Source organism: Argentina silus (genome assembly GCF_951799395.1).
Source record: "Argentina silus genome assembly, chromosome: 9".
NCBI lineage: Eukaryota > Metazoa > Chordata > Actinopteri > Argentiniformes > Argentinidae > Argentina > Argentina silus.
In genome coordinates, this window is record NC_139663.1 from 8635946 (window position 1) to 8663229 (window position 27284).

General features: G+C 43.3%; 5 protein-coding genes across 6 annotated transcripts; 2 read left to right on the forward strand and 3 right to left on the reverse strand.

The window, feature by feature from the left end:
- Nucleotides 1-1700: 1700 nt before the first annotated feature.
- ramp2 (receptor (G protein-coupled) activity modifying protein 2) lies at nucleotides 1701-7898 on the forward strand. Its single transcript, XM_083677370.1, has 6 exons — nucleotides 1701-1796; nucleotides 2645-2695; nucleotides 2852-2890; nucleotides 4931-4969; nucleotides 5324-5498; nucleotides 5694-7898. Exons 1-6 carry the CDS (start codon nucleotides 1727-1729, stop codon nucleotides 5941-5943), a joined length of 624 nt encoding a protein of 207 aa, XP_083533496.1. The 5' UTR covers nucleotides 1701-1726; the 3' UTR covers nucleotides 5944-7898.
- A 3980-nt stretch (nucleotides 7899-11878) lies between these two features.
- LOC310809687 (uncharacterized protein) lies at nucleotides 11879-14054 on the reverse strand. The gene is made up of 2 exons (XM_083677085.1): nucleotides 13886-14054; nucleotides 11879-13222 (listed from the first exon to the last, which is right to left on the reverse strand). The coding sequence occupies exons 1-2, from the start codon at nucleotides 14034-14036 to the stop codon at nucleotides 12051-12053; spliced, it is 1323 nt and encodes a 440-aa protein (XP_083533211.1). The 5' UTR covers nucleotides 14037-14054; the 3' UTR covers nucleotides 11879-12050.
- A 2723-nt stretch (nucleotides 14055-16777) lies between these two features.
- Nucleotides 16778-20102, forward strand: LOC310809284 (keratin, type I cytoskeletal 19-like; the record flags this gene model as incomplete). Its single annotated transcript, XM_083676479.1, has 9 exons — nucleotides 16778-16901; nucleotides 16947-17185; nucleotides 17424-17506; nucleotides 17637-17793; nucleotides 17901-18062; nucleotides 18261-18386; nucleotides 18756-18976; nucleotides 19546-19586; nucleotides 19921-20102. The coding sequence occupies 9 exons, from the start codon at nucleotides 16778-16780 to the stop codon at nucleotides 20100-20102; spliced, it is 1335 nt and encodes a 444-aa protein (XP_083532605.1).
- A 1716-nt stretch (nucleotides 20103-21818) lies between these two features.
- On the reverse strand, nucleotides 21819-23979 carry apnl (actinoporin-like protein). Its single transcript, XM_083677597.1, has 3 exons — nucleotides 23836-23979; nucleotides 22930-23066; nucleotides 21819-22696 (listed from the first exon to the last, which is right to left on the reverse strand). Exons 2-3 carry the CDS (start codon nucleotides 23031-23033, stop codon nucleotides 22240-22242), a joined length of 561 nt encoding a protein of 186 aa, XP_083533723.1. The 5' UTR covers nucleotides 23034-23066; nucleotides 23836-23979; the 3' UTR covers nucleotides 21819-22239.
- Nucleotides 23980-24834: 855 nt separating this feature from the next.
- LOC310809797 (uncharacterized protein) lies at nucleotides 24835-26744 on the reverse strand. 2 transcript variants are annotated; one of them, XM_083677268.1, is made up of 3 exons: nucleotides 26631-26744; nucleotides 26219-26356; nucleotides 24835-25522 (listed from the first exon to the last, which is right to left on the reverse strand). In XM_083677268.1, the coding sequence occupies exons 2-3, from the start codon at nucleotides 26320-26322 to the stop codon at nucleotides 25093-25095; spliced, it is 534 nt and encodes a 177-aa protein (XP_083533394.1). In that variant the 5' UTR covers nucleotides 26323-26356; nucleotides 26631-26744; the 3' UTR covers nucleotides 24835-25092. The 2 variants fall into 2 exon arrangements, with proteins under 2 accessions (XP_083533394.1, XP_083533395.1); XM_083677269.1 differs by having other exon boundaries at nucleotides 26219-26347; nucleotides 26631-26692.
- Between the last annotated feature and the right edge of the window lie 540 nt (nucleotides 26745-27284).

A 27284-nucleotide genomic window follows, 5' to 3' on the forward strand; every position in this document is an offset into this window, starting at 1 on the left:
TTTGTGAATCACACATGCATACTGTACCTGGCAGTAATCACTGATTATTGATCCTTGATTCAGATTCAGCACTATAGATACTGCTCACCTACACTGCAATATCCAATGTTCTGTGTCGTCCTTATCACTTATTCTGAGGCTGCGTGGAGACAATTGCTCTCAGTGTGTTACCTAGTGATACAGTGTGGAAGCTGTTGTGTTTTGCTTTGCCCTCTCTCTTCCTACTCTGGCACGTCCACACTGGTGTTTGATATGGGCCGTGCCGTGTTTATACTGGACTGTAAAACAAAAGCAAACACGAGCAGGAAGATAGGCTGGCGAGGGAGGCCTTATCAGCGGAAGGTTTTTAATTATGTGCTATGTAAACTGCATGTGTTGATCTTGGAACCTGAGGGGGAGTTTTGGTTTCTTCAGATGTGCTGAAACCTCTGTACTGCATGTCAAGAGTTGGGAGATCAATTCAAAAGACTCACAGTGCAGCAGGAGAAATACATGACATGTTTATTAGTCAGTCTTACTGGAATTGAGGTAGGCACTCTTCAACACCTTATCTAATGTGTATTTGATCCTCCCATTTACATTTTGGTACCAGCCATATAAGCAATAGAGACGGAGCAGAACAAAATCATGAATTCATTGCAAAAATGTACACTGGAACCAATAATATAGATGACATGTGTTGCATTATCCCTGGCTGGTACAACACAGATCCAACTTAACTCTCAACTTACATGCAAATATCCTCAAGCTCTTAAACTTTGGGGGGTTTATTCAGTCAGTTGAATACACATCTCATTGATCTGAATTGAAATGTGGAAGCAATTTTGGCTCAGAGTTCCCAAGCCCAGTCCAAGGCCCAGCTGAGGCAAGAAAGTGGATCAATGACGTGTATGAATGCATCATTCTCTGTGCGTATATTGGAGGGCCTAGCAGCCTTCCCCAGTACTACTGCAGCCCTGCGTCAATAGTCAGGGAGAGACATTCCTAGGAACCACTGCTTGGGGGATAGCTTTGTCATCACTGATGACCTCACAGAACATACAGTACACATTTCTCTCTTCTGCCAGGAAAAGACCCCTGTGCTGACAGAGACAGCAAAGTAAGAGCATATCAGACATCTGTACTCTTCACAGTTAGTGTTAACTTATTAAAAGTTTCCCAACAAACAAAATGATCTTACATCTGTTCCCCACAAGGAGCTTTGCCTTGAGACACAACAAAGGAAAATCACAAGTTATATCGACAGTTAGTCTATGTATTGTCAAAGAGAACATGTTGAATATATTCAATCCAGTCCATGTGGTCTCAAATCTTGTGAAACACTCAAATGCTGTGAAACACCTCTTTAACAGTTTTGCCACTTCACATTATATGTATGAATAGAAACTGTTTCTCACTTTAGCGGTGGGCTTAGCTACACCTTTTTGACAACTGAAGACCTCACTGTATTCTTGTTTCAGGGCAGGGAGAGAGGGAGAGAGAGAGAGGGAGAGAGGGGGAGAGAGAAAGAGAGAGAGATAGAGAGAGAGAGAGATATCTGATGGATGGTAGACTACAGTAGCTCTCCCCTTATCATGGGCTTTCTGTCCAATGTTGGGAATCCGCCCAAAGCCGCCCATCCTAGGAAATGAGAGCTTCCTGTTGTTTTATAGAGCCTTCCTGCAGAAAGGTTGAGATATGTAATCTGTGTCCACCAGGGAAGAGGGACAGAGCAGTGTCAGGCAAAATGAACACCGCTAATTCGTCTCCCATGTCTTCTTCTTCGTCTTGGTGTTTTCTGTTGCTCCTCCTCTGGGGTAAGTTAATAATTTATAGAACAATGTGTATCTATATCAATAGGTTCCATGGGTATGGATCATGTTGGATTAGTAAGAGAAGGAGGTTTTTTACGTGTCCCCTCTCTCACCTCTGAAGTGGAATGCTTAAGGAACTCCCAGTGATGAATGAGGGGCTGTAGAATGAGATTTGCTGGTCTCATGACTTAGGTTTATACCTCAAGTTAGACCCTTGTTTAAGGGACACAAAGTGATTCTGATTTGTGAAGTATTTCTTCATGTTGCAATCTTTGTTGAATATTGGAATGAGAATGTTATGGTGGATTGGGTTTAGTCTTCTGAAAATGTTAGAAGCTGGCTATTGCCTCATTTACTGTAGGCTAATTTGTTGTCACCACTAATGTAGATAAGTACAGAACACATCTAATGTCACAATGACATGTCTAAGGAACAGATTTTGTGGTCCTGCCAAGAGGAAAACAAAGCAAGTTATTTAAAGACTAAATGAAACCATTTAAACTGGAAATGAAACCATTATACTAAAATGTCCAGACCGCCTCAGGCCATATTCAGAGGACAAAGGGAGGATGTACTCTCTGCCCCTGATCAGTGTTCTGTCTCCCTTTATCTCTCCCCTTCTCTGTGTGTGTGTTTGATTGTGATTGTGTGTGTGTGTTCTTGGTGTTTGTGTATTGGTGTTTATGTGTGTGTGTGTGTGTGTGTGTGTGTGTGTGTGTGTGTGTGTGTGTGTGTGTGTGTGACAGTGTGTGTGTGTGTGTGTGTGTGTGTGTGTCCTACCCTATACACTTCTGCAATGCTGTGCTGACCTCCTCTGTAACTACATCTGCCCTGTTTTGTCTCTCCTGCAGCAGCATGCACTATGGCTTCTGGCCTTATGGAAAATTACCCTATCACACCAGGTATAAACTGCTCTTCTCATGGTCCCCCTACAACTCATGAATGACAATAGGGAAGACAATCTAAAAGTTATAATCACAACAAAATGACTATGATTTTGTTTTGTTAAATTTGTGTTGTGAAGAAGAAATACCTTGACTAACTAGGTTTCTCTCCAGGGCCTGACTTAATAACGTATGGAGTCAACCAAGAAAATCGTAAGTCCACAGATTAACTTTCAAACCTTTTCAACCTTATTAGGCAATATTCAAAAAGGTATTTCACAATATTGGTATTTCACAATCTTAACCATCATGAATATATTACGTCTGAAACATTTGTAAAGGTGCAACACCACATTAATTTGATCTTTCTAAACTAATGTTAACGTCCATCGTCGTCTCCAACGTGCTAAGCTTTGATGTGAAATGATACTTAAATCCATGGGGGTCTCTCTTGGACGAATACTGTAAACACATTGGTTCAGAACAGGCCAACCTCTTGCAGAGAAAAAGACAACAGAAATCCAACATTCTGCCAAGATCCATGGGACTCTGCTACCATGTGAAGCCAAGACAAACCTGTGGGGGAGGTCCCCAACAGTGTGGGGTCAGCAGGAGCGGACACAAGGCCTGTAATTGTTTGGAGTCAAAGGTTAACTGAAACCTTGTTACTAGCAGGCCCCCCATCTGGCTGTATTTCCTGTATTTGTTCGTCATTCACCCCATGCGATGGCTGTGATCAACGCATGAACTCAGAGTTGTGAAACAACTGGAACTTTTGGAGCAGGCCCCCTTCACTGTTCCTCACTCTGTGCCTTCCTTTTTCTCTTCCCCCTCCCCCCCACCCCCCCACCAACTCCCCCAACTCTGAGCTCCTCCTCTGCTGAAAAGACACATTTCCTGATGTCATTTATAAATCAAAAACATTGCTCAGCAAACAGATGTTTTAGGGGCCCAACCGACCCACATATGGAAATTGTGCAGCACATAGATTCATATCTTTGTCCTTAAAAGACATTTCTTCATCCTCAATCATTAAAACGGCTTCTCAGATAAGGTGCTTGAGGCTTTAATCATAGTTTTATAGGAGGCCTAATGGATTGTCTTTGAAAGGCAGTGTGAGACAGTGAGAAACTAGCCACCAGATGTAACACACTCATGCATGAGCACCACATGGCTCAGGGTATTACATAAAGAGGCAAGAGTCCACCCATGTTCCCTGGCTGTCCTATTGTGTGCCTTGTAAAGGCAGAGGTCCTAGTGAGTCCTGGGTTTGGATCTTAAGCCTGTCGAAGAGAGAGAGTGGGTCTTTAAAAACAGCTGGCTGACTCTGATAACATCTTCCAGATCTGATCAAATTAACCCAGATATGAATCCACGGCCGCCTGCATAGCACACCAGTGCATAGTCATGATTACATCCACTCCTAAACGCTCTGGCCCTAAATGTTTACTTATGTTTCCTATTTGGCAGAGGCAGCCCTAAAGGCAAATAAATCACAAGCTGTGAGTCGGCCAGGCCTTCGACTGTGAGAAATTGAGACAAAAAAGCAGAACAAGAGTGAAAGAGTAAAGGGTTTTCAGATGTGAGTCCAGCCCAGCTTGGGTGTGCTCCCCTTTATTTGGGAGAGAGGAGAGGACAATCTTTAAAGCCTCCACCCCTTTAAAAGGCAAGACAATTCTTATGCGCGTTGGAGAGGGGAAGAGCTTTGCTGCCAAGACGCGGGGCAGACAGACAAAACCTTGAGGAACATCTGGTAACCGCGGGTAACACTGATCTGACATCTGGTAACCGAGGGTTACACTGTGTCTAGCTTCCACCCTGTTGAGTTTCCTGTTATGCCTCGCAGTGCTCTGTGTAAGAAGTTCGGGCTCACTCTAGATGGTCATCGGCGGGGGAGACTCCTGTGTTCACTCTCTCTGATATGAAGGGAGCGCTTGGTTTCTTTGGGGTGTTCCTCTCCGTTCTCTCTGGTGAGTGTCTGGGCTCGCCTTGAAAACGCGTGTCTCGCGTTGTTGGAAACACCGATTGAGTTGATAACATGATGCGCGGCAGCAGTCATCAGTAGGATAGCTGAGGATACTTTGTTAATTGAATTAATATGGTTGTGATATTTCATAATGTGAAATATCATCATTAGATTCTACCTGAGAGACCAATCATTATCTGTTTCAACTGAACTAAAATATATATTTTTGAAAATAATCTGGTAAAAAAGTAAATTGTTTGTGTAAAAGTGTCATTTTCTCCTCTTAGATGTCAGTCACGGAGAGACCAACTTTACCAGAACATTAGGTAGGTTTTTTCTTCAAAAGATTCTTTCTAAACTTGGAAATCATTATAGGCCAAATATCATCGTTAATGATTAGTTAATTATGTCACCAGTCTTTGTTTCTCTCCTGTAGATCTGTAGATCCACTGAATAATCAGAAGTTGATAAAAGTAATAACTTCTCATTATACCCCCCCCCCCCCTCTTCTCTCTCTCTGTCTGTCTGTCTGTCTGTCTGTCTGTCTGTCTGTCTGTCTGTCTGTCTGTCTGTCTGTCTGTCTGTCTGTCTGTCTGTCTGTCTGTCTGTCTGTCTGTCTGTCTGTCTGTCTGTCTGTCTCTGTCTCTGTCTCTGTCTCTGTCTCCCATGTTTGCACACAGGTTGCGGGAATAAGACTGCTATCTGTGGTAACTATTGTGAGATTTGTGATGACATGTTTTCCTCAAGGATGGAGTGCTATTCCAACCTGTTTCAGATAAGGTGCTATGCACCTTTTGTACAAGCTATGGACTCATTAAACAACACCGATTGGTGCATCTGGAACAATGTGCGGAGGTCAGTCAATTTATTATGTAACCTGTTTATTATGATGTAGATTTATTAATAGTTCTCCAGTACCATTTGCTTTGTACAATCACAAATTACATTTCAGCCTAAAGTATTTTAGATAATTATTAGCAAATAATATGTTGAGGCACTGTAAGAGCAATTAGTTCAGAGCAATAACTGCTGACCTCTTTTGTATTGCAGCCTGTACAACAGCTTCACCCTTTGTACGGAGGAGATGGCAGAGTGTCTGCTGATACCGTGGCCCAACCCACTGATGCAGCACACTTTTGTGGACATCCACTCCATGTTCTTCCGAAACTGTCCCGACGAGGCTCTGAGTGATCCCCCACCTGGCATCGTCTTTGCCCTGGTGATGACCCCCATCTGCTTGATCCCTGTCATGGTGGTCCTTGTGGTGCTCAAGACCAAGAATGGAGATAGCAGCTCTTGATACGGGTCGTGGATTGGCCTGCTTCCACCACACCTTACTTCCATCTTTGCTTTCCCTCTCTCCTGAGGATTTCAGACTGTGGCCATTAGGACAACCTTATTGGACTGTCAACTCACCAATAAGACTATCTTATAGAAGGCTGCATGTCCCCCCTCCCTTTGACATGATTGGCTTCACTCATAGTTCTGTGAAGCCCTCTCATACCACCTTACACATTGGACCACTGTGGATGCACTACTAAAGATCAAAAACCACATGGGTATCTAAGGATCATAGGATTTGGCAAATATACAGTGTTGCCCCCGCTTGGTTTAGAAAAATGTTTTTTTGTGTGTGTGTGTGATGTCATGTCAATGTCCTCAGGTATAATACAAATATATCGCCTCTTACTCCCTCATTCCTTAAGCTCCTCAACTAAAGCAGGTGAATAGTGATGTATGATGCTGTGTGTTCCAAACTACAGACCTGTACATACAGAAATAGAATATTCAAAATGGTGGTCCTACATACTTTGACTCATCATCTCAGATATTCCATGTCCTTTTTGACAAACTTTTCCTTGAGAATCTACATTCTGTTCCAGATCTGAGCCTAGGCAGCAATTATTAGATGGTAATGTGTCTAAAAAAGTGTTTTGGATATCCTTGGATCTCCTTCAGCACTTTTTGTTTATTTGTCCAAAGGATGACAAAAGCTCCAAAGCTTGCCAAGATGACGACGAAGCCATTTTGTTTGTGAAATTTCTATATTCTGGTTGAGAATGCATGTCTTGCATTGCTGGACATTCAGATTAAGTTGATGTCCAGCAATGCACTCCATTTACTGTAGTTATCCCAAAGATCTCCAGAGGAATCCTTCATGTCTATAAATTAAGGGTTTTGTTGCAAAACGCTATGTCCACCTTTTTAAAAAATGAGCTTTCTCTTCTATAAAATCATTGCTGTCATGACATAAAAACCTTTTCCGATACAATATAAAGCACAAGTGCTATGTTAACTTATTTGCTTACATACTAATCATATTCTTGAAATTGTAATCAATCTTGATTAATACAAATGTTCATGATAAATGTAACATGTCCAAAAATGTTGGATATGGATATACTGTTTTGGAATATAGCGTTTTGGAATGAAACTCTTCAAAGGACACCCTGACTATGTTTCTATAAGTTACCACAGATGTATTCCTTAAACTGGCAGCTTTCCATTTCTTGAATGTGTTTTTGTGTATTGAGTATGGTATCAGGCTTCTTGACCTGTGACGAGGGCCCTCTGCTCAGCTTCCCAGTGTAGGGCGGAGGTGTGGTGAGGGTGTAGAATGCAGAGATGCGGGTAGAAGGAGGGTGGGCATGATGAGGAGATATGGCCAAGTGAGTCAGAGTGTATGGGAAGATTGGGGTCGGGGACTGGACACAATGGGTGGCGACGCCCAACATGTATGGGATTTGTTTCCCGGCATTGTCTGTTTCCTGGCATTAAGGGTCCATCGGCAACAACCCCTCTCCCTTGACAATGACGATCCTTACCATTGCCCATGACGAGCCAGACATATGTCTGAGAGTTAAATCAAGTATTAGACAAAAATACTGTAAACGATTGGTCTTTGATGCCCCTCTGCCCAGCGTGTGGTGAGCACGGACTAAAGACGAAAGAAATTGTAGCTTCCCTCCCCTGAGACTGTGTCTTGACATCGTTTTTTTTGTATTATTCAACCATTAATGATGATGAAGGCATTGTACAAAGTGCATTCAATTTGTGAAACAAAGAAATGTATGCTTACGTATTGTATTTCTGCTTTTACTCTGGTCAGAAGACTTACTGGACCTTGTACTATCTGTGAGAGGGGTGCATGCCTGAGCCTAAGCATAGCCTATATTCTTACAAAATGTACTGTATATAATATATGTTTTGATAGAATTATACCTGATAATGCAATTAAATCCATTGTTAAAACCATATTGTATGCTTAATCCCTTAATTTTCTTTTACTATCTTTGGAAGTGGGTACTGATAGATAGATATTTCTACAGTACGAGGTTTGTGGAATACGACCATCTCAGAAACCTGATCTAATTGTTTTAAACCCCTCTCCTTAATGGAATGCAGCACAGCTGATAATGGCATGAATGAAGCATCAAGCTGAGTTGTGAAGAAATAGCTCATAAACAACCCTGAGGATTTACGGTTGATTATTCACAGGGCAACGACGCTCAGCAAACTGTGTGAAAGCAAAATGGAAAATGTGGTTTTCACAAGTGCCTGGAGACTATCCTAACAATGGCCGAAGAAGAGTCTCAACCCTGTAAACTCACAGCTCTCTCCTATGAGTCTAGTACAGTTGTCACTCCCCCATGTCAATAAACATATTCCACTTGTCCACTGCATAAAGAAAATACCTTGATGTGTTTCATTATGAAGACTCTTCTATAAGGAAGAAGTGACAGTAGTGTTGTATTACCCTTGTCTGGCTTAGACAACAACACTGATGGGTGGACCTCTGTGTGTCTGTATCGCTGGGTGGGGTGGGAAAGTGTGTTTGATGACCCTCTTCCTATCTAGAAGTCAGGTCATCCACATCTCCACCCTCGTGGTGACCTCGTCCAATCCTGCATCACCCCTCAGGGTCCCAGTGGTTAGGGTTACACCTTAACAGCTGGCGTTGTGCCCAATGCCAATGTCCCTGCCAAGACCAACTGCTCAATATTATAGTACTGCACATGCAGGCATCTCATCTCTTCTAAGTTTTCCTTCACAAATAATTTTGCTTCATTGGGAAACTCAAGCTGCCTTTCCCAAACATGTGTACTGGTATGTGTTTGTGGTGGTAGAGGTCACTGAAAGAGGTTTCCATGGCATGACAATGATGGTTGTTTGAAAATCATCAGTGGGCTATGGTGTCCTGAGTAGGTCGTTTTTATTTTGTATAACATTGCCCTCTAGAGGCCATTGGCTCCACTTCTTTGCATGCTGCAGAGAGCTTAACAGTCCAAGCTTAACAGTAAAACACATCTAATCAGTGTTTTGAAGATCAGTTGAATCAGGTGTGATAGCATTAGGCTGGGACAAAAGCTCCAGGACCAGGAGTGAAGATCACTGGCTTATTGATTTTTCTTTGAAAAAGAATAAGACTTAAGATGTATTCATGAAATGGGATTGAGACTGGATACATTTGATTGGGATGCATGTATGTTACATTATTCTCACAAAAGTTCCTCATCAACTCAACCAAGATTAAATCTTATATGACTGACCTGTGTTCATTCACCCATTAATGTGATTCAATAATAATATGGAAAATTAATGATATTTCAATACAAACACAAGTACAACCAAATGTGACTTCCAAGCTGACTACAAACTAATATAAGTTATTTACATCTCTGAGCACATCTTTCAAGTATTTACAGTAGTTCACTCTAATAATACCAGGCAACTGCAAGAGGAATCTCAGCAGCACACAATGCTAGAAATACTCAAGACACATACTGTCCTGCAACAGACAGAAACGCCCCAATCCCGGACCCCCAGAGCTACCTCAAGATTCAAGATTTCTTTATTTGTCACGTGCATACAAGTATACAGTGAAATGCAAAAGTGACAGTGCCACAGAGTAGTGCAACAACACAATAAGTTTTAAAATACAATAAAATAAAAATAGAAGTACTAAAAAATATACAGTATAAACAGTATAAACAATATGAACAGTATAGCCAGTAAGCAATATAAATAGCAGATGGATGATTATGTGTGTGCATATGTGTTAGAATGACAGTGCATGTGTGAGTGACTTGAGGGGGGCACTGGTGGGGTCATCGTTGACAATTCTGATGGCATGGGGGAAGAAACTCAGTCTTAGCCTCTCTGTTTTTGCTGCATGACAGCGGAGGCGTTTTCCTGACGGCAGCGGCTGGAACAGTCCATGTTTCGGGTGGTGAGGGTCCTTCATAATCCTGTATGCTCTGGTCCTACACCTCCTGGTGTACAGGACATGGAGAGGGGGGGTTGGAGCTCCCATGGTCTTTTCTGCCAGGCGTACCACCCTTTGCAGAGTTCGCCTGTCCTGGGCCGTGCTGTTACCGTACCAGACGGTGATGTTGCCAGCCAGGATGCTCTCCACAGCTCCAGAGTAGAAGGACTGAAGGATCCTCCGGGAGACTCTGAATTTCCTCAGTTGCCTGAGATGGAACAGGCGCTGCCTTGCCTTTCCCACCAGAGAACTGATGTGGGTAGTCCAGGTCAGGTCTTCTGAGATGTGGACTCCCAGGTATTTAAAACTGCTCACCCTGTCCACAGCAGTCCCTCCGATGTCCAGCGGTGTGTAGGCCCTTAGTTGTTGTGCTCTCCTGAAGTCCACAATCAGCTCTTTTGTCTTGGAGACATTCAGGATGAGACTGTTCTCCTGACACCAGAGTGACAGGTCCGCCACCTCGTCCAGGTAGCCTTTCTCATTGTTATCTGAGATCAGCCCCACCACGACCGTGTCGTCCGCAAACTTGATGATGGAGTTTTCGCTGGACTTAGCCACACAGTCGTGGGTGTACAGGGAGTAGAGGAGGGGACTAAGGACACAGCCCTGGGGGGACCCTGTGCTCAGTGTGAGTGAGCTGGAGGTATGTCTACCCACCCTGACCACCTGTGGCCTGGCCGTCAGAAAGTCCAGGATCCAGGCACACAGGGGAATGTTCAGTCCTAGACCAATCATCTTATCAGCCAGTCTGGTGGGGACTATGGTGTTGAACGCTGAGCTATAGTCTATAAACAGCATTCTCACATAGCCCCCCTTCTGCCTGTCCAGGTGGGAGAGAGTGGTGTGGAGGACCTGGGAAACTGCATCGTCTGTAGATCTGTTTGGTCTATATGCGAACTGCAGTGGGTCCAGGGTCGGAGGGAGGGAGGAGCAGATGTAATCCTTACCTATCTTACCTACCTATACCATGGCTCTGCTGCTATTGGGGGTAGTAGTACCAAAAGGTTAAGAACATCTACAGCTGATATACATGTGCCTGTGATGATTCTAAGGGCAGCTCCAGATACAGTTATACCCACCAGAGACACTAATATTGCAGCAGCCAAGGCTCTTCCTCTGGCCTCCTCTCCTGCCCTTCTGATCACTACCACATATAAAGCTTCCCCAAGCAGCAGCCCCACCCTTGAAGACAGCAATGATCGAACCTATTACTGCCATTAATGTTGCAACTGCATATGACATATCATGGTCCAGTACCAGCTGGTGTTTGAATGCTGGGCTTCTGGTCACATGCTCCAGTATATTCACCATACCCATTGTCCCAGTTTCCAGGAGAAGCCCCCCTGCTGTTCCCAACACCAGTCCCAGACATACTGCTCCAACAACTCTCACTGAACCTAGTCGCAGGAAAGGCAGATATGATGCATATGGGGTACAAATGGTAATTCTATGTTATAATATTTTAAAACCCAGCCATCTGTCAAATTAAAAGTTGACATGAATTGACTTGTGCCAACACTGGTGAGAATGATCACTGATTATGGTAGGATTATTCTCAAAAAAATGCCTCAAGTCAATTGTCTCATTGCCTTGTAATTTTGTTATTTGGGGACTTGCATACTTATAATAAGCACCAAAAAGGTATGAGAAGAAGAAGCTGTGTTTTATCATATTGACGTTATTTTTGGGTTAATATTTTGATGGTTTAAAATTATCCTCAACTTTGACACGAAACACAATTGGAACCATTTAATGTCGACTTTCCAGACCCTTTTAGTATGTAACAGTCTTTTTGTCTTGGTCTGTGGCGCTCTCTCTCTCTCTTTGTATACTGTATCTGCTTCGATTGCTTTCAGTTCCTGTGCTGATGATGCATGATGATGATGAACACATGATGATGAAACACATGAAATGAGACAAGATAGTCTGAGTCAAGTGTTTCCTTTTGGCCATTTTTTGCTGAACAGTTATATTATTCCATATCAACATTCTGTACAATACATGAATGAATCAAACTTTCTTCCATTGACATGAATACATGTTTATTAAAAGTCAGAACACATATATAGATCTCAAGTTAGGATAATCAGCCCTACACAGTGCAACTATTTTATACACATTTCATAGCTTCATACTGTTAATTAAGTCCAAGATTTCCCTCTCTCAAACCGCACTCTGAAAGTGGACAGAAACCCTGGTATCAGAGCAACACTCAGTGCCAGACATGTTCCAAACATCCCATCCTGTGCTGTGACTGACAGGTTAGCTCCTACTGCTGCTCCCAGTGCTGCCGCAACTTGTCCAAATCTACTCCCTGCCATTCCTGCTGCAGACAGAGACACCCCTGCTGCCCCTGCTGCCCCCATGAGAGCCCCCAGAGAGCCCCCTGTCCCCAGACGGGGTGAGTTCTTCTGGATGGCTATTAGCACTACAAATCCAGCAACCCAGGCACCCAGAGAGATTTTACCTGTTTGACCACAAGCATGGTGGGAGAGCATCATCACACCTACGGCTGCCTCCCACAGGAGAGCTGTTAGCACTCCCATAAGGATACCCTCTATCATAACAGAGCTTGTGTCTGGGGACTCCAAGGAGAAGTAGAGTATTAATTCTGCCTTGGGATTCAGAAGATATATGGTCATTAACATAGAAGACAATAACAGAAATGGTGGCACAGCAATATGTACAAGTCCTGCAAACAATAGGTACAGCATCAGAAGCAGGATGAAAAGAAAAAGGATTCCTTCAGTGCCACAGTCCAAAGCTAGTCCCAAAAGACCTGAACACAGTGCTGTGATGGGTATGTAAAACAACATCCAGGGAAACAGGTACAACTCCCTGACACCTGGGATGACGCTGTTTATCGACCACACCAGGATGCAAATAACCAGCGCGAGCAGGAGCTGGTCGGTGAGAGGTCTTGAAAAGCCATTAGTGGACACCATTCTCTCTATGAGGGTTCCCATGGTCGCCCCTGACACTGTGATGGTCAACAGAGCCACCAGGCCAAATGTGGCCAGTACTATTTCCCACCTTGTGTCTTTACTCCTCTTCAACATCTGACTGACCTCCTCACCCAGGGCTGTCCCCATCAGAGAGGAGAGCATCACCACCGTCAGCCCCATGGCAGCCACGTAGGCTGCAACATCTGACCTCATCCCCTTGTCCTGATCTTCCACCAGAGTCAACAGAGGAGCCCATGACTCCAACGCTAGAGTAAGCACCGCCTCCATCATCACGGTGCCCAGGAGGTACCCTCCAGCCATGCCAAGCCCCAGCCGCTGGCCCACTGCCAAGACAACACATACTGGACCTGGTGACAAAGGGGGATGATATCATTTACAGTATGTTCATCTTATGAACAACCTCATAAAATACACTGTACACATTTAGATTTGTGTCAGTATAAGAGTTATTATTATCAACATCTCCTCGTTGTTGTGGTCATATAACAGTACATACGAAATCAGAACATTTTATCATTGTTTTGTTCACTGTCATAGGTTAAATTGTAATGCCTTGTAGTGTACTCTACGAGGATGCAGTGGTCGTGCTATTCGGTCACAGCTTTTCACTGTACTGGTGCCCCAGTGGTGGAACGAACTTCCCACTGCTGTCAGGACTGCAGAGTCAGTACCCATCTTCCGCCGTAGACTAAAGACCCATCTCTTCAGGCTACATCTTAACTGTCCCTCCTAAAGACCTCTGCATCCCCACTACCCCCTGTACAGTTTCTCTACTGTAAATAATAAAAATAAATAAATAATAATCCTTCCTTCTTCTAGTATTGTGACTGCCAATGGCCCCTGGTCCTAGCATAGATTTGTTTTTCTTATGAACACTGATGTACAGATGATTCACTTACTTTAGACAAATGTACTTGTTGTAAGTCGCTTTGAATAAAGGCGTCTGCAAAATGTCAAAAATGTAACTGTAAAAATGTATACATTATGATATCAAAGGTTAGCTAACTCACTGTAGTGCTGACTCCTGATCCCATTCTCCTCTTCTCCTGAAAGTGCAGTTTGCATGACCTCTTCACCCCATTCCATCTGATCTAGAGGATGAGCCAGAGAAGGAGAGAGAGAGAGATAGATAGAGAGAGTTAGACTGATTATAAGAAACATGTTGAAATGCTGAAAGACAGTGGGTGAGGACGAGAGAGTGTGAGACACAGTAAGCGTTGCAATAACCTGCAGCCCACACCTTACTGAACACAATACACCTCGCCACATAGGATCAACCAGAATATCAGGTTGAACCAGCAGTGCCACTCACATTGCAGCGAGTGCATACATTTCAGTATATATGGTCCCAGCGGGAATCAAAGCAACAACCAATCGTTGTTAGCGCCATGCTCTACCAACTGAGCCACATCAGCAGTGGGCTGTGCAGAAGCAGCAGGCCTAGTGTCTATAACCATTGATGATCTACTTCGGGATAATTTGTTTAAAAGAAAAATTCTCTCACACTTGAATGTTCCCTGTCTCTCCTTCCCTTTCTCTTTCTCTATACATCTTTCCATCTTGTAAGTGACACCCTTGGCCCTGAGGCACTTCTAAACTATTGGTGGTATGGTAGTGACAGCAGTGATTCTAGAATAGTATGTACGTATGTGATTCCAATTCTCTTTTGTATGTGACAGCACCCTTGGTTCTGAGGCTCTTCTACTAGCTAATCCCTTGCTAACCTGCCTTTCTTCCTAAACCCCTCTGCCACTCGTCATTAATGCAGTTATTCATCATGTTTCTGCATTAGTTTATATAACTCATTAGTCATCTTGTGGTGTGGGTCTCTCTCTCTCTCTCTCTCTCTCTCTCTCTCTCTCTCTCTCTCTGTCTCTCTCTCTCTCTCTCTCTCTCTCTCTCTCTCTCTCTCTCTCTCTCTCTCCCTCCCTCCTTGTATGTGACACCACACTTTGCATGGTTTCATTTCTTTTGCCAGGAGCACTACCAGTCATGACCAGTGCTGTGGCGGTAATCCACTGTACTTTCTGCTCAGTGGTATCAAAACTTGTCTTTCTATGTACAGTAGACACCTCACCAATGATTATGGTTCTCCCTCACCTTCCTCCTTTATGTATTATTTTCCCTAGTCAACCATGCCAGTTAGTATTGGCCCCTGAGTGTGTTTCTCCATGGCGCAAACATGGTCTGTTGCACCATCTCAACTTTATTTCACTATTTTTTTACTATTTCTGAATCTCTCAAGCACGCTATGAAGATTACATCATGGAATTCGACAACCTCATAGAACTATTATATGGTCCATATTCTGTAGGGCTCTGATATAGGCCAAGTGAAGCCAAAGAGATTGTTCTGTTTGACCATCCTGTTTGATCTATTTTAAAGTCAAATTTTAACACAGCAAAATGTGTCCAGGGGAGAATACTTACTGAAGGTACTGTATAACTTTTCATTAATATGTAAATCAATTGATAAAAACAATCTATTGAATCTATTAGATCTATTTTAAAGTCAGGTTTTAACACAGCAAAATGTGGGAAAAGTCCAGGGGGGGAATACTTACTGAAGGTGCTGTATACATTTTCATTAATATGTAAATCAATTGATAAAAAACTATCTATTGAATCTATTAGATCTATTTTAAAGTCAGGTTTTAACACAGCAAAATGTGGGAAAAGTCCAGGGGGGGAATACTTACTGAAGGTGCTGTATACATTTTCATTAATATGTAAATCAATTGATAAAAAACTATCTATTGAATCTATTAGATCTATTTTAAAGTCAGGTTTTAACACAGCAAAATGTGGGAAAAGTCCAGGGGGGGAATACTTACTGAAGGTGCTGTATAAATGTTCATTAATATGAAAAAAAAATGGTTGATCTCCTAATATTACAGGATCAGTCATGTTCCAATGCAATCAAGGGAGACAGGACAATGAATTGAGTGGACCAGCTGTACTATCTACAACACAGCTGGTATACAGTATGGTATAGTTCACCTGCATTCTGAGATGTCTCAACTTGTGCAGATGATAATTCAAGTGATATTGTAAAAAAAATTGTCCCGCAGGCCCTGCGGTTGTTTGATCGCTGCTGACATACGGTAGACTGACACTTTGCTGTGGGGCTGTTCTCTTCTCTCTTGGGAAATGGATGTTGAGGAGGGAACAACCCCCACCTTTGGTTAATCATACACACCCTCTTTATGGATCTTTTCACTTATGTAATACCTGTCAGATTTGAGATATCCTTGAACCAATTCATGCATTTAAATCATTATTAAATTAACAGAATAACCCAATCCCGAAAGATGCCTAGTCTGTGAAAATATTCTATTTAATTCTATTTCAATTTAGGAAATGGTTTTAGAGATCAAACTTGAATGAATATTAAGGTGCTACCTACATTGGAAAGCAGATGCAGTACAAGATCCCCATAGATGTGTATGAGATGTATTGAATGCATGTATGGGACATTTATTTTCTAAGCCTGAGTTTTAGCAATTGCTCGGCATGAATGTGTGTGTGTGTGTGTGTGTGTGTGTGTGTGTGTGTGTGTGTGTGTGCGTGTGTGCGTGTGTGCGTATCTGAGTGTGTGCGTGTGTGTCAAAAATACAGCAATGCCCGTAGGCAGACCCTAGTCAGCACATTCCACAGGTCCATCAATAAAGCATGTTCCCTTGTCAGTTCTATATGACACACCCAGTAAGACTGGGGTATATATATGAGTCTCAGAGGACGATCACCACTGCACCTTGCTCGTCTTGTACCTCCTACGAGAGACCAGGCTTCTTCCTCCCTGCAACCATGAGCATCTATGCCAATCGCACCTTCTCCACCCGTGGGAGCACAGGGTTAAACTCTGGAGCCTCCATGGGCTTTGGGTCTTCCCACTCCGGGGGCATGTCTCTGAGGTCTGGGAGCGTGTATGGAGGGGCAGGGGGTAAGGGCATCCGCATATCTGGCATCTCCTCCTCCTCCGCTGGCAGCTTGGGCTTTGGCTTTGGCTCTGGCGGTGGAGGTGGAGGTGGAGGCGGAGGCGGAGGTAGAGGGGGTGGTGGTGGTGGTATGTGCTTCGGTGCCTTCTCCTTTGATGCTGGGGCTGATGGAGCCGCCGTCGCATTCAGTGAGAAGCAGACCATGCAGAACCTTAACAACCGCCTGTCCCAGTACCTGGAGAAGGTCCGCACTCTGGAGGAGGCCAATGGCAAGCTTGAGGTACAGATCAAGGAGTGGGGTCTCAGCCACACCATTGTCAGCACCTGTGACCTGAGCAGCCACGAGTTGGTCATAGATGACCTCCGCACCCAGGTAAGGTCTTCGCAGTTTCCAACTTTTACCATGCACAGGCAGGTTATACAGTGCAGCATATTTACAGTACAGTAAATGTAATTTGTTTTCCTATTGACTGAGCACTGACACATGACGTGTTGTGACATGTGCATAACAACACTGGTTTCATGTCAAACATATTATTGATGAAAGGCTAATGAGTGTCTCCAGTGACGCGTGCTATCTAAAGTGACACGAGGTAATTTGCTTGTGAAAGGTCATGGCAGCCAGCGCCGTAGTGGCAGAGTTGGCTCTGCAAGTGGATAACACCAAAATGGCTGCAGATGACTTCAGAATCAAGTGAGTTTAACTGTCATTCCATAGAATTAACTGTTTATTAGTTATCAGTAGGCCTTTCATTAGACAAACTGGAGTCAAGTCTAAACTTCTACCACAAAATATTTATAAATTCTCTCCCTATTCTCTTGAGGTTTGAGAGTGAGTTTGGCATGCGCCAATCTGTGGAGATTGACATTGGTGGGCTGAAGAGGACGCTGGGGGAGATGTCCCTGGAGAAGAGTGACCTGGAGATGCAGCTGGAAAGCCTGAAGGAGGAGCTGGTCTACCTGAAGAAAAACCATGAGGAGGTGGGTGGAATGTTGTAGGACACAGTGTGCATGATGTTGTTGAGGCCAAATGGAGTGCTGATACTGCTGTTGTTGTTGTTGTTGTTGTTGTTGTTGTTCTGTCCCAGGAGACAACGTCGTTCCATACCCAGCTGAGTGGTCAGGTGCAGGTGGAGGTGGATGCAGCCCCAGCCGTTGACCTGAACTATGTCATCTCTGAGATCAGGGACCAGTATGAGGGCGTGGTGGCAAAGAACAACAGGGACGCTGAAGCCTGGTTCAAGAGCAAGGTAGATTATTACTCTTCAAATCCAACAAATAACATCATTTACTTACTCAATAGTCATAATAAAGTGTTGTCTTTATCAGATTGATCACTGTATCTCAATGACTGACTCAAATCTCCATATCAGACACCTGAGTGTGACACACTAACAACTCCATCCATCACCTTTGTGATTGTTATGTGTTTGTGTTGGACCTCTCAGGCAGAGGTATTGCAGCATGCAGTGCAGACTAGTACTGAGGTCTTGCAGACTACTAGTGTGGACCTGAAATCTGGCCAGACCACCGTCAGAGATCTGGAACTGGAGCTGCAGTCTCTCTGCTCATTGGTAAGGTACACCAAACCATGGAGCCCCACGGTTGCACAACACTCTCATTTAGGACGCTAAGCTTTACTTCAGTACAATACCGGGCATGTTACTAAGAACATATGAAGAGTTTCAAAGGATTTCTACACTTCCCCATATAATCTTCCCCATCTCGAGGCCTCAATTCAGTGGATATCTATTATGACAAGCTCCATAAAAGATACAATTCCAAGTGATATCTCAACCATTGCCCCTTACATTTTCACTTCAGGGAATGAGCAGTCTATGAAAAAAGAAAAAATAGAAAGTCTCCAAGACTAGAAAAAAAGGAAATTAAGATCAGTTCAGCTCTGACACTGTGACTCTGTGACTGTGGCCATGCCCTTGTAGAAGGCAGCTCTGGAGGGGAACATTGCGGAAGCGGAGGGCCGCTACGGAGCTCTGCTGATGAGCCTGCAGGCGTCTGTCACAAGCCTGGAGTGCCAGCTGACCCAGATCAGAGCCGACACCGAGCGCAGCTCCAAGGAGTACCAGGCCCTGCTGGACATCAAGACCCGGCTCGAGATGGAGATCGCAGAGTACTGCAGGCTGCTGGAGGGCGGAGACACAGTGTAAGTGGCCTTCCAACTCTGACCCCTTGCCCTCAGTAAAACAATGTTTTCTCCCAGATGATGTGAATCTTTTGGACATGCAGAAGATCGTGTTATATCATTTGATTTTTATATCCTCTGAATGGATTTTTGGTGATTTTTGGTGGCATTCATGAAATGTAAATAGTAGCATTATAATTTGCTCTGCAGGACAAAGATAGAATGTTAGATATAATAGATAGAGATACACAACTTGAAAGAATTAAATCTACCCATAGCAAAAACTGTTTATCATGGTGATTTATTGTGATCACTCTTAGATGAAGTACCCAACATAAGTTCTGAGATGCATGCTGCCTTATCACAGACGTATTGTATATTTCCCTAAAACAGTAATAATAATAAGAAGAAGAAGAACAAGAAGAAGAAAAAGAAGAGTAATGAACTTGAGCAGCCTCTAGGTGTCAGCCTTAGATAGCATATTGCTGGGACAGCCCAGTAGTGACAATGAATTATAAGAGCAGTAAGTGTTATAGAAGAGAATGGGTACAGTATTGTTAATTTCTGATTGTGCCTTTTTGTTTTTCTAGGCATGTAAGCAAATCCGCGGCCATTGACGTTGAGAGCTCAGGTCAGTGACACACAAACCTCGTTTTTCACATCCTTTCATCCCTATTGGGCACACCCACAATACAGTACATCAACATCCTAAAGTATGATCATGTATGAGACAATGATCTAAAGTACATTGCCACCATTGATGTGAACATCATCTGATGTGTGCAAATAGAGCTGAACTGAAAGAGTACAATACCCTTGAGGTTCTAGTTTCTGCCTGCTCACCCCCTTGAGATGGCCAAGTGGAGCTGCCTCGGATCACCACCAGCTCAACTGTCTGGCATCTGAAGTACTTCAGATTACAATCATATTAAAGTCTCGCTCTCTCTTGATCTATTCTGTTTCAGACTTGTCTTCCAGCTCCTCAAATGTCGTCAGTAAGGTGGTCTCCGTGGTGCAGGAGCTGGTGGATGGAGAGGTGGTGAATTCCACGGCGTCTGAAATTGCTACCACCACCACCACCACCACCACCACCACCACCATCAACACCATCATCACAGAAGAAGTGGATCAGGAGGTCATAGCTTAGTACCTCACCACTTTTACACATGGAGAATGTTCCATAGAGATTGATTGATTCTCTCAAATAAAATAATCTACTGTGAATGCTGTGTCAATCTGAATGATCATTGATAAGGTCCAAGCCTTTACTCTGTGACGAATCACTAAAACCTTAGCAACAAAAACATATAATTTATTGAGCTCACACAGACACATGCACACACACACACACACACACACACACACACACACACACACACACACACACACACACACACACACACACACACGTACACGTACACATACACACACACACACACACACACACACACACACACACACACACACACGCACACACACACACACACACACACACACACACAATACAATCCCACACAACAATACAATACATGAAAGCAAGCTTAATTATATGCAGGTGTATGAGTGAATACACGAGGGAGATTGAAAGAGGGAACGTGTGACAGGAGTGAGGGAGTTTATCCTCTTTCAATGCTGCAACGAACAAAAATCCCTGCCTAGTGAGCAGAGTGTCCCCATCTGTTTATAGGCTGCATATCGCTGTTTCAATGCACCACTCAACAATGCTTCCTGAGATTGAGCCTAAATAGAGCTAGTTTATGCCTCTATATTATGTATGGCTTTATGCAAATGCTGCAGCAGCAAGAGAAACCTTTGATCAAGACCTCTTTGTGGCAGTAACCAGTTAATGCTGCAAAAGCATAATGAATCCGGCAGGGGGGGGGGTTGGGGTGTGTGTGTGGGGGGGTGGGGTGGGGGGGGAAACAGAGTTAGAAATGCAGTTAAAATTGTAAATGGATTTGCTGTTAGAAGAAACACAATACTTTTTCCCTTGGATGTGAATTAGGAGCTTATACTGCTTTCTCTCCAAGGCAATCCTTATTTTCAGAAGGTTAATGACAGCAATCGTTGCAGTACCATTAACATAAGACGTGAGTGTGAGTCAGTTCCATTGTTGACTGGTGCAGGAATGTTGATGGTTTGATACCACGTCAAGACCTACATTTGTGCCAAGTAGTGCCAAGGAATTAGAGAAGTGTAAGTGAGTGTAATGGCTTCTCCATTGTGTTGGTTTACACTGAATGACAGTTTTGGGGGTAAAGACTGGCTTTAATATTCTCACTATTATTACTTGAGGCCCTCTGTATGATGATACACAGCAGGAATCAGGATCACAGTTTCTCTACAGAGGGTTACAATGGAGGTTGAGTGTAGTTAGATATTTGTGGTTTCCTCCTAGGACCATGAGGATGACTGTGTATTTTGTGTTAATACATTTAGAAAAAACACACTGGTGCTGTTTGAATACATGAGAAAGCACTATGGCAGTTTGGGTGCGCCAGAGTTGTCTCTTGCATCACTGCACCCAGGTCAGATGATTTGGGAAAGATTCCACATTCCCTTTTGGCCCTGGGATAAGGTGTCGGATAAGTCAATATGGGAAAGGGTGTGTCTTGAGGTTGTCTGACCTGTTCTTGCACAGTTATAATGGGACTTGTATCTTTGATCTCCTTTATTCAAATCCTATAGGGATGCCTCTAGATCCATTCCCAGAAATGCATACAGCACAGAATATGCTAAATATTATGTACAACGGTATACAGTATATCATTATTTGTTATTCATCAAACGCCTCCACCATTTTTCTTCGAGGACAGTCTCATGGTGCAATTTCAGGTTCAATCAATAGAGACTCAGACACAAATAGCTTTCTGCAAAAAAAGCACATTTATTTGCCATACTGCTTCCGTATAAGTATATACAGACAGCGCCTCAGTATGTATTGTTAAGATATGCACCCTCGTCCTCAGTGAGTCATTCTTTGATTTACATTTCTAAAGATGCCAGTTTAAAAAGGATGCTATCGAGGCGAACAGTGACTGGCACAGGAAAGAGAGAAAATTGCTGCCCGGATTTATAAATCAACTAAACTCTGATCTGAAGCAGATTTCCTGAAAGGTAATGCTTAGAGACTCAGACACATGTCATCAACAAAACATGGGTTAAATCAAGCATGAAGACTGTAATATACGCAGTCTAGGCAAAGTCATATCTGGTGGTGGATGGATTGATTTTGGCCACAGAGGTACTGTACAGCAGAGATGTAGCAGCATAAAGGTACATCCTTAGATAGGCATACCCTGCTGGCCCATGGGAGTGAAGAGCTTGTCCCACACCTCCACCTTCATAATGGCCCTCCCCATAGGGGACATGGTGGCCTTGATGTCCAGGTAGTTCCCTACATAGTTGATCCCTGAGCCATTGGCCTCCTCCCTGACAAAATCTTGCTGGTTCTTCTCATAGTACATTTCTTTATACAGTAACTCATCACAGTTACGACCCTTTTTAAAGATGCCCACTGCAAACCAGTTCTTGTAGATGTTGTAGTCCCAGGGCACAGAGAACATGAGGGCAACAGTCTCAATGTGGTCGTTCCTTGTCCTCTCAAAGAGGTCATAGGTCAGCACACCAACACTGCCCGTTGCCTTGGCACTGGTTTTGCTGAAAGTGCAGACCTCGGTCTTCAGGGGGCGTACTGTGGGTTGGGGAGGGTTGAAGACATTCCCACTGTCCAGGAATACCCTATTGACACACACACACACACACACACACACACACACACACACACACACACACACACACACACACATGCACACACACACACACGCACACACACACACACACACACACACACACACACACACACACACACATTAATTCAAATTCTTACATTATTCAAAGAACATTTGGTATGCAGCATCTTGTATCTTGTATACAATACATTAGGCGTTCACTGGTGAGTAGACAATGCTTACTTTGGGTTTATTAGACAGTAGTTGCTGGTGAGGTTTGAGATCTCAATGGTGATGTTCCTCTTGCTGCTCACATTGGCTGCCACGGCCTCGGCTGACTCTGCCATCTTAGAACGGTTCTACAATTGACCTGTTATTATCTACAACAGAGACACTGTCATTGTTAGTCCTTTGAGTAAAACAACTATGAGCTGTTAGTTTCTGTAACACTTCCCGTCTTATTCCAAATATGTTGAGAACAATAAGGTAGTTTTCAGATGAGCTTTCGCTCTTTGTTGTCACATTTTTTTAAGTCGAGCCACTCTGGCTTTCCTTTTGTTGTCTCAAGCTTCAGCATCCTCTCTCCTGGCAGCCTGTCTGCCTTTTAATGCTTAAAACAATACCAAATACATGCACACACACACACACACACACACACACAAAGCACACGCACAGGTTCCATTCACAGATAGTGTAGAGTGCGAGAAAAACCTGAGAGCCTGAGTATAATGAGAAATATTTCAAGGCAGACAATGTGTGTCTCTTCAGTGTGTCTCTTCAATTAAAACACAAGTACCATGCGTTTAGAGTAGGAAAACATGGAGAGAATCATCCACACTTTCATTCATGTGTCATATGTACTCCAGTAACAGATTCACAAATGACATATCCCAATATAATTCACCTCTACAGAACGAATTGTCAGTCAGTTGTTGTTGTGGTGGAATGGTTGACAGGAATGTAAAATGTATCGATTTCTGTTAAGGATAATCACAGAAAAAGCAACACACTTCCCTCACCAACCAACATCATCTTAATTAGTGATATTCCAGTACTAGGTTGGCAAGAACAAGAGCAGGTGATCTTACCTGTAGAGAATCTCTGAAGCCTGTATTCTCAATAATAGGGTGTAGTATTGTAAACACTTACCTGGAAGAAGGTATCAATGTTTCTCTTAAACAAGGACATATTTCTACTACTCTGGGCTCCCGAGTTCACCACACCCTCAGCAAACCCTGCCCCCTGACCTGACAACCACCGCCCAGGAAAAGTACACACCCTCTCTCACACACATGCACTATATGACACGCACGATCATCAGTTCAGATCTGTCTCATATTTAATGCACATGCCTGATGACAAACACCCTTTTGTCTTCTCCTGTGGGAAGTAGCTCCCACACCCTGATCTGTGGGTTGGCAGAGCAGAACAATAGGTAGCTCCTGGTGTTATATACATACAAGCTCATTAGGTAAGGAGGGAGTAGTCACTTTGCAGTGTACTCATTCTTTCCTGATAGATTGTTTGTGTCTGGATGGTTGAGTAATTTGAGTTGGGTATTTTTCGTTCCAGTGGCATTGTACAACAGGGACTCTGTGTAAGATGAACAAGTAAATACAGGCATCCCTGGAGATGTTTTAATTCCTTCGAGGGTGTAGTTCCATTGGAAACTTACCAAAAGACTAGATGCAGCTAGTCCTAGACTAGCAGGTGGAGATAATGACAAACTGGATTGCTGGAGCCACGTCCACACACATACACACACAGACACACACATACACACACATACACACACATACACACACAGACACACACAGACAGACAGAGACAGACACGGGAGAGAGAGAGAGACCGGCACAGGCTAGGTGGAAGTGGAGGGCAGAGAGACCAAACAGTCACAATGGGATTATTATGTACAGTAGCGTGTATAAAACATTCTCACTGATCTACAGTCTATTTACTATTCAATATAATTGACTGATCGAGGAAACTGAATAAAATGTATGATCATTTATTCTTATTGGTCATCATCAATGATAAGTGGAACTGACTCTGTAGTATATTGGGTTTGTGTGTGTGTGTTCTTGTGTGTTATTGTTACATAAAGTGAACAATAAAGAGTGTCACAATCTTATACATGAGCCCAAGTATGTTTCTGAATGTTTTATTAAAACAGAATACAAAATCTGCTGATTTGGCATGTACAGTACAGGTGCAGCAAAATACATTGAAAGAAGATTGTGAACAATGTTACAGTACTATCTATAAACTGATATAGATTAATCAATTAGGTAACATACAGTAAGGTACGATCATTAGCAAATCATTCATCAATATATTTAGAAATTAAATCTTCATCTGCACTGGATGGATGTAATTTAAGGTGGAGACCAGATTTCTTTAACCTTAATGTCCCATTTTATCAAAGAGTTCCACCTTAATGATGGACTTCCCAACGTTGGACATGGTCGCCTTCAGGTCGACATGCTGAGCCTTGTAATCCACTCCTGACCCGTTGGCCTCTGAGCGGGAAAACTTGCTGAAGTCCTTGTCTTTGTACATGTGCTTGTACAGCTGCTTGTCACAGGGCTGTGACAGATCGAACACCCCGACCCCCAGCCAGTTCTTGTAGAAGGTGTAGTCAAACGGCACAGAGAACATGATGGCCATGCGTTCTGAGCACACATGGCTCTGCATGTGGAAGAGGTCGTAGGTCAGCACCCCGACGGAGCCCGTGGCCGTGTCGTCATCCTTGGTGAAGGAGCACACCTCAGTCTTGGTGGTGCGGACGGTGGGCTGGGGAGGGTGGAAGCAGTAGCCACTAGACATGTACAACCTGGGGGGTAAGGATGGGGGTGTCATTATACTGGAACAAACCAATGCCCTATGAGCCTATCAATAATAACCCTCTAGTCATAAAGCTCATAGGGATAGCCTGTACAGTCAATGTTTTTGTTTGCTTGACCTATGATGTGATAGAAGCGCTATACAAATAAAATGAATTATTCTTATTCTTATTCTTATTCTTATTCTTATTCTTATTCTTATTCTTATTCTTATTATTACTGCAGATTTGTTGCCATCATTTATTAAACTTCACTTAAAACCATGAAAAATCGTACAAGTATAACTTGTATACAAACTGTCTGTCTACTTTTTTCATTTGTTTTCTGTTTTCATACCGAAGCACTGCATTGATGGATGTAGTGTGACTGTGTGAGGACTTCTATGGACTTGTAAGCAACAGTGAGTGAACCTGCATGCAATGAGCAATGAGGCGGTGTCTGTCACTACATGATAGATCGTGGATATGCGCAGTAAAACCATGTCACACAGAAACCACCCATCCAAGAAAAGTCTGCCGCACAATATTGACTATATATTTAATATTTAGAGAGAATAGACAGAATAGAGAGAATAGAAAGGACAGACACATAGTAATCTGAGCATGTTCAACTTATGTTCACTAATGTTAAGAAATTCAATATTAGTATTGCTTAATAGAACAAGATAGTGTTGCGTTCCAACGTACTTGGGGTTGATGAGACAGTAGGAAGAGCTGACATTGGTGATCTCTATGGTGCAGTTCCTGTTGGTGGTGAGGGTGGCTGATACGACCTCGGCTGTCTCTGGCATCTTGGAAGCTGCTGAAAGAGTATGACTGCAGAACCTGCCATAGGACAGGCACCAATGATATGATGATACATTAAATACATGTGTTGTACATACAACAGTAATATGCAGGATTAGATGCATGTGCATGTGCATTGTGCAGGTGCTTTTACAGACTGTTGGTAGTAGCGATAGTACACTGTCAACCAACCACAACACACTCATCACATGAGAATCATTCTGATCTCCATATGCTTTAAACACTAATTGTTCCACACAGAGACATAACAATTGAGGTGTAATAATGAAAAAGTAAATATGAAGATGTTCACCTGCTGTGTTCTGATCACTCCAGTTCAGTTAGGCAGTGTAGAATCCTGATGTCTCAGATCCTGACAGTGGAGAGGTGGGATTAAGTCACTCCTTCTCTGATTACACCCTGGCTTGTTTCAGCACAGACAGGTGTGTCCACACCCTGCTATATTTCTGCATGGCCCAGAACAGGTTTATTCTGCAACTCACAGTGAATGGGGTATAATACATGCCATTTAGCGGACACTTTTTTCCAAAGCACCTTACATTGCAGTGAACACATACATTTTTCAGTATATATGGTCCCAGCAGGAATCAAACCCCCAACCTAAGCCTCGTTAGCACCATGCTCTTCCAAATGAGCCACAGAGGACCATGTATGTTTGAAAGAGGGCAGTGAGGCAACATGAAGTGCATGTCTATTCAGTAGTTGACAGTCTGCTGGAGTCTGGTGGTGTGACTAAGTACAAGTCAATATAACTCCAGACCAGCCGCCATACTGTATCAGTGTTGTTAGCACCACTGAGACCTCTGTTAAAAATGCTACACACACAAAGCCCACTCTGTACTTGCGGATTAAGACCGGAATGTACTAGAACATGATGTAACATTTCATGTCATTACACAACGAGGAAGAAGGGAGAAAAAAGAAATTACTATTGCAAGTCTGCAGG

What these genes read in the sequence shown, in the direction of transcription:
- apnl (XM_083677597.1), bottom strand. Translation starts at nt 23,033, where the DNA reads ATGGCAGAGTCAGCCGAGGCCGTGGCAGCCAATGTGAGCAGCAAGAGG. An exon ending in TACTGTCTAATAAACCCAAA is followed by an intron (nt 22,697 to 22,929) that starts GTAAGCATTGTC and finishes GTGTGTCAATAG; the next exon opens with GGTATTCCTGGACAGTGGGA.
- LOC310809687 (XM_083677085.1), bottom strand. Translation starts at nt 14,036, where the DNA reads ATGTTTCTTATAATCAGTCTAACTCTCTCTATCTATCTCTCTCTCTCT. An exon ending in GATCAGGAGTCAGCACTACA is followed by an intron (nt 13,223 to 13,885) that starts GTGAGTTAGCTA and finishes CTTTGTCACCAG; the next exon opens with GTCCAGTATGTGTTGTCTTG.
- ramp2 (XM_083677370.1), top strand. Translation starts at nt 1,727, where the DNA reads ATGAACACCGCTAATTCGTCTCCCATGTCTTCTTCTTCGTCTTGGTGT. An exon ending in TCTGTTGCTCCTCCTCTGGG is followed by an intron (nt 1,797 to 2,644) that starts GTAAGTTAATAA and finishes TCTCTCCTGCAG; the next exon opens with CAGCATGCACTATGGCTTCT. An exon ending in TGGAGTCAACCAAGAAAATC is followed by an intron (nt 2,891 to 4,930) that starts GTAAGTCCACAG and finishes TTCTCCTCTTAG; the next exon opens with ATGTCAGTCACGGAGAGACC.
- LOC310809797 (XM_083677268.1), bottom strand. Translation starts at nt 26,322, where the DNA reads ATGCCAGAGACAGCCGAGGTCGTATCAGCCACCCTCACCACCAACAGG. An exon ending in TACTGTCTCATCAACCCCAA is followed by an intron (nt 25,523 to 26,218) that starts GTACGTTGGAAC and finishes CTTACCCCCCAG; the next exon opens with GTTGTACATGTCTAGTGGCT.